The 6,000-nt window shown below is 49.6% G+C and overlaps 1 protein-coding gene across 2 annotated transcripts in view; it reads left to right on the top strand.

Moving 5' to 3' along the window:
* Positions 1–1,707: 1,707 nt before the first annotated feature.
* Positions 1,708–6,000, top strand: part of Slc36a4 (solute carrier family 36 member 4) — a 38,224-nt gene continuing 33,931 nt past the window's right edge. The window contains exon 1 of one of the 2 annotated variants that reach the window (XM_050120585.1): positions 1,708–3,423. In XM_050120585.1, coding sequence (XP_049976542.1) covers positions 3,378–3,423 — 46 coding nt within the window. In that variant the 5' untranslated portion in view covers positions 1,708–3,377. The remainder of the gene's footprint in view (positions 3,424–6,000) is intronic. The other variant, XM_050120584.1, reaches the window with a different exon arrangement.

Below are 6,000 nucleotides of genomic sequence, written 5' to 3'. Positions count from 1 at the left end.
CTGAGACCTCAAGAACAATGGCAATGGGTTTTTGATCCTACTGCACCTATTGGTTTTGTGGGAGCCTAGGCAGTTTGGATGCTCACCTTACTAGACCTGGATGGAGGTGGGTGGTCCTTGGACTTCCCACAGGGCAGGGAACCCTGATTGCTCATTGGGCTGACAAGGGAGGGGGACTTGATTGGGGGAGGGGGAGGGAAAGGGGAGGCAGCGGTGGGGAAGAGACAGAAATCTAACAAATAAATAAATAAATAAAACTCCATCTAAAAAAAAATAAAATAAAATGCCCTACAAAAAAAAAAAAGAATTGGGAAGAATTTGTAAATGAAGACTCTTGTTTCCCTGCTGCCCAGACCTGAATAATCACACAGAAACTAATTACAACACTGCTTAGCTCAGGCATGTTCCTAGCTAGCTCTTAGATCTTAAATTAACCCATTTCTATTAATCTATGTATTACCACGAGGCTGTGGCGTATTGGTAATGTCCTGGCATCTTTCTCCTTTGGCATCTACATGGCATCTCTTGGACTCTGCCTACTCTCTCTCTTAATCTCAAGTAATCTCTCTCTCATCTCAAGTAATACTACAAGATGTACCGGCCTCTTTGGAAGCGCTTGAATTTGTTTATTTCTTCTTCTGTTTCTCTTCCTTTCCCTCCCTCCCTCCTTCCTTCTCTCCCTCCCTCTATACCTCCCTCTCTCCCTCTTTCCTTCCTTCCTTTGAAACAGGGTCTTAGTATATGACTCTGTTTGGACTGAAATTAGATATGTAGACCAGGTTGGCCTTGAAATCCCCAAGGGTGGGGATTAAAGGTGAGGCCAGCATGCCTTGCACCTGTGCTCAGGTTCCTCAACACAGCACTGCCACCCATAATGGAGTTTTGGGAATGAGAGCAGCCATGGAAGCCACAGAGCAGGCTTCCAGGTACATCACAGCTACACCCTAATACCTTGGGTTAATGAGAGAAGGCACCTTCAGTTCCAAGAGGAGCGAGGCAGAGACAGTTCTACACCTTCAATGACAATGGTGGTAGCCATTCATATGGTGGCAGGGACTATGGTGTGTGCTTCCTTGTATGTGATTTCAATTTTCAACTCTGTAGTTACTCCCTGTCAGCTGAGGTCTGAAAATAGTAAGTGGAAGATCTTAGAGATAAAGAGGTCACTCTATGTGAGTTCAAGGCCAGCCTGGTCTACAGAGCAAGTTCTAGGACAGCCAGGGCTACACAGAGAAACTTGTCTCGGAAAATAAAACAACAACAAAAAAGGAAGTGCCAAGTTACAATTACAAACCACATGCTGAAGACTGTGGTGAAGGCTCTCACTACTTACTGTCCTCTGCATGTTTGGGGATCATCTCTTCTTGCTGCGCATCCTTGCTTTATACACTACCTTCCCAATACTCACTCACATTCTTGGTTCATCTTACCTGTATCATGGTAGCATGGAACTTGCATCCAAGTGACCCTTAGGAAGAACCCTAATGCCCAGTGCCAACCTCACACTTGTCTTTTGTTTTCTAAGTTAAACCCCACTTTTGTTTGCTTCCATAGGGTCCGATGTTTATTTCACCCACAGGTACAGGCATTCTGCCAGTCCTGGGATGTAGGTAGGGACTGCTGCCTCACCTCATAGGACAGGGTGCAGAACTGACGAAAGGAAATGCGTCTTGAAGCAGAGATGTCCTTATGTCCTTACCACTTGGTTTATTCCCACACCACAGTAGAGAAACCCCATCTGGAAGCCATCTCAACCAGGCCTGGCAGTACAGTCAGGCTAGTCTCTCCTGGGCCCCGTCATTAAGAGGCAATGACTTTTTGATGCTTTTAACACTCAGTGATAAACTGAGGCAGCACTTCTGATACAGATCTCTGCGGCCCTTCAGCCCAGGGACCCAGACATCCTTAGGGACCTGGCTCCCAGTAGCTCAGCATCTTTGTGATTTTTGTGCTATTTGTGAGGAACGGGGATTTCCCTGTGATGTGTATATTTTCTGGGGAAAACTGGGTTTGAGCAAAGGTTTTACTGTGCCCAGTTACTTGATACAAACCTTGAGATTCTGAAGAGGAGGAAAGATGAGGATCTGAGAGGAACTGCTTCTTTCTTAATCTGAAAAGTCTAAGAACCTAACACACTGTGATTTTGTTAGTGGCCTGAACCCAGACTGCCCTGTTACCACAGGAATACCCCTACTGCTCTCCCGAATTTACCCAAAAAACACAGAAAAGAAACAAAAAGTTTTGTATGATGTCATGACATTAAATAATAACTGTGAATGTGAAAAAAGGTAATTTCTAACTTATTAGTTTTCTTAATTTCTTTTCTATTCTTTCTTCTTCCTTTTTTTTTTTTTTTGAGAGAGAGAGAGAGAGAGAGAGAGAGAGAGAAAGAAAGAAAGAGAGAGAATCTCATGCAGTTCAGGCTGGCCTCAAACTCCATAACCTTAAACTCCAGCAGATATGTGTGACCATGGTAGTTTTAAAATTTTTAATTTTATGTAAGACAGGGTCTGTTTATGTATCCTCGGGTGTCTTGGAACTCTCTATGTAGCTGAGGCTGGCCTCGAACGCACAGAAACCTGCCTGCCTCTTTTTCTCACCATACAATCTTCAATCTCAAAATTAAACATTTTTCCTTCTAATCAGAAGTATGTTTTTCTGTGGATTCATCTTATATTTATTGGCGTCCACCCGAGGCCAGCGTTGCACGCGAGAGTCCCTGCTGCAGTGGCGGTTCCTCCCCTGCCTTCATTGGTTTCCTGTCGTGGTGAAGTGACTTCCCTCTGCATGGACAGTGAACGCAGTGGGTAATAGACTGCATCGCGCTCTGTATCCGGTGCCCAGAGATCCAGACAGCAATGTGTTTAGTGTTTGACAATGCGGGCCACAGCCGTTTAGCCTTAACCCTAGCGTTAGCTTTAAGATGCCAGTGCCGCCAGGAGGTGATGGCACACTCCTTTAATCCCAGCACTCGGGAAGCAGAGGCAGGTGGATCTTTGTGAGTTCGATGCCAGCCTGGTCTGCAAGAGCTAATTCCAGGACAGCCAAGGCTGTTAAAAAAGAGAGCGAGAGAGCGAGCGAGATAGAGAGAGACAGAGATAGAGATGCCAGGGCCGGAGACTACGTAGGCCGTCGGAGTTGCAGTCTGCCTGCTTTCTGCGCGGTCGGTTCGAGGCTTTGCTTTTCGGCACGCGAAGCCCCGGGGATCAGAGACTCGGTCCCTGACCTCTCGGAACCGCGCCTGACACCTCGCGAGGCGCAGTCCCTCGTGGGCTACGGTCGAGGCTGGCTCGGGCCCCGCCCCTCGGGGCGGCTCTGCGCATGCTCCGCAGTCCGGGCGGCCGAGCGGGCGGCGGCGATCTGGAGACCCCCGAGGGATGGAAGCGCCGGCGCCGGCGGAGGCGGCGGGATGCGAGGAGCTCGGTGGGTGTTTGCGGGGCCCGACCCGGACCCGGGGCGTGGGTGTCCCTTGCGTTCGCAGTCCAGGGTGCGGACCTCTGCGTTAGCGGCGGCGTCCGGGCTCCCGGTGGCTCGCGCGTCTGGCGGGGGCGTCCCTGCGCGCACTGGGCGCCGGGTGACTGGTGACCGGGTGGCGCGGTTTGCAGAGACCCCAGGCAGAGGCTGGTAGGGGAGTCGGGCCGGGGTGAGCTCCTCCAGGGCCAGCACCTCACAGTGGTCCCTAGGCCTGGCCCGGCCTTGCAGGGAGCGCTGCTTCGTGTGTGTTGGCGTCTGTCTGCTGGTGTGTCTCCAAGGCTCCTGTGTGTGTCAGTCTGTCTGTCCACCGGCCTGTGCTGGTAGCACTGTGCGCCCGCGCGGGGAGTCACCCTGTTTGTCCACGTCAAAGGAAGGCGGGAGCCGCTGTCACTGTTTTTTTCCAGGATGTTGTAAGGAAGTTGCCATTGTTTTCTTTTTAAGCCTGTATCTCACCTCCGGGTGTCTCCTCGTTTAACTCTTTGATTCCCAACTGTTCCAACGGGGACATTGGTGCCAGGGGGCACAAGACGTAGCACCTGGCTGGTGATCTTTCCGTGTTCTGTTTCCACGGTTTTGGAAGGTTTGCTTGTTTGCTGTTGTCAGAAAGAAAAACAGAAACCAGGATTAGGATAAAATAATGTCTTCCCAGCTGCACACTGCGTTTAGGCATATTTCTAATTCCATGCAGGATGTTAACCGCAAGGAAAGAGGTTAAATGAAAACGTACTTTAATTTATAGGCTGGCATTCCTGTAATAACGTGCCAGCACTTCCTAGTTGTTTTCTTTAAAGTTACAATAAAGATAGAAACTTTAAGTGGAAAGTAACTTTCATTGAGAGCCTCAAGCAGGGTGCTGTATTCTTTGCTCCCAGTGTCCAGGTGATCTCCCCCAGGAGTTCAACCAGGCAAGTCCTTTTGTCTTGCAATTAAGCTCATTAAAGGTAGGACCATGCAATTGCAAACCCAAGTTCATATGACTTTCCAGTTCATCCATAACTCATGTTAGCGAGGTGTGAGGAGATTGGCTGGAGCTATCGCACATTATCACTGAAACCTAGATAGCTGGCGTGGTGATGCAATCCCAGCGCTCCTGGGCTGAGGACTGCTAACCTGTGCTCCACAGTGAATTCCAGGCCAGTGTGGTCCACAGGGGGAGATCCCGACTCACCTCGTCACCCCAGAAAAGTACATCTTTTCACTCAGCAATTCTATGTCTAGGCTAGTTCTCAAGGAAGTAAGTCCTGTGCTAATATTTTACATCAGGCTGAGAAGATGGTTCAGTGCGGAAGAGCACTTCCCATGCAAGCTTGATGCCCGAATTTGGACCCCCCAGAACCCATGTACAGAAGTGGAGCATGGCCGTCTGTTTTCCCTGGACCCTGAGATGGGAGACAGAGGCAGGAGAATTACTCATTCGCTCTGGTGGCAGCTGCATAGTGCATAACACAGCAGCAGAAACCAGAGAATTCCTGCCTCAAGCAAGGTGGGAGTGAGAATAGGCTCCTCAGAGTCGTCCTCTAACTAACACACACGCACGCATGCGCACACACACGCGCACACACACGTGTGCGCACACACATACATGTGCACAGACGCACACGTGTGCTCTGGTGCATGTGCTCTCACAGTCAGGAGTCACACACACAAATGTCTGCCAGAGGACATTAGTTGCAGCATCTGTAATAGGTCAAGGTAGTTACTGTCCAAGTGTCCAGTGAAAGGCCGTGGGATAAGATACGGTTTAGCCGTGCAGTCATCTACTGCCTAGCTCTTAAACATGGCACGGAAGAGCGTTCACCGTGTATCATGACCGTTAACTGGAAAAGCACGTTTGTTTCATCCTCCCCAGCCCTCCTCCTTTTGAATTTTTGAAGTGAGGTCTCACTGTGTAGCTCAGCGCACAGGAAACATCATGAAAAAAGACCCCAATCCTAACCCATCAGGATGCCTGCCATGGCTGTTGGGTTTAGTAAGCAGATGCAGACAGTGAGCAGCGGAGATACTGATCAGGGAATTATGCAGCCTGTCCAGTGAGGGGCACTGTGGAAGAGGAGCAGTGTGAGGGAATTTGAGGGGAGGGTGGGCTAGCTGAGTATTTACAGTGACGTGACTGACTTAGGTTGAGTTACTTGTATATTTTTGAGACGGGGTCTTCCTTTGTATCCCCGACTGTCTCGGAACTGAGAGATCTATTTGCCTGCCTCTGCCTCCTGAGTTCAAGTGTCGGGATTAAAGGGTGGGCCTTGCACGAGCTAGGATTTAAAAGGCTAATGGTGGAGGGCTGTGGAATGTAGCTAGTGTGCCCTATGCTCTGGGTGTGATCCCCAGCATGGCATCAACTGGGCACAGCGGGTACAGCCCTCAGGAGCTAGACAGAGGGTTAGAAGTTCAGGGTCATCCTCAGCTACTTAGCAAGTCTGAAAACAGCCTAGTCTTAAACCAGCCTAATCCACGTGAGACCTTGTTTTTAAAGACAATACCATACAAAATAAAGCCTGCCTCTGGTGGTTTCCATGTTAAGAGCGG

Source organism: Alexandromys fortis, unplaced genomic scaffold, assembly GCF_014885135.2.
Source record: "Alexandromys fortis isolate MF-2015 unplaced genomic scaffold, M_Fortis_MF-2015_v1.1 scaffold_171, whole genome shotgun sequence".
Classification (NCBI taxonomy): domain Eukaryota; kingdom Metazoa; phylum Chordata; class Mammalia; order Rodentia; family Cricetidae; genus Alexandromys; species Alexandromys fortis.
The sequence above is the reverse complement of the archived record's forward strand: the minus strand, read 5'-3'. Positions and strand labels throughout refer to the sequence as shown.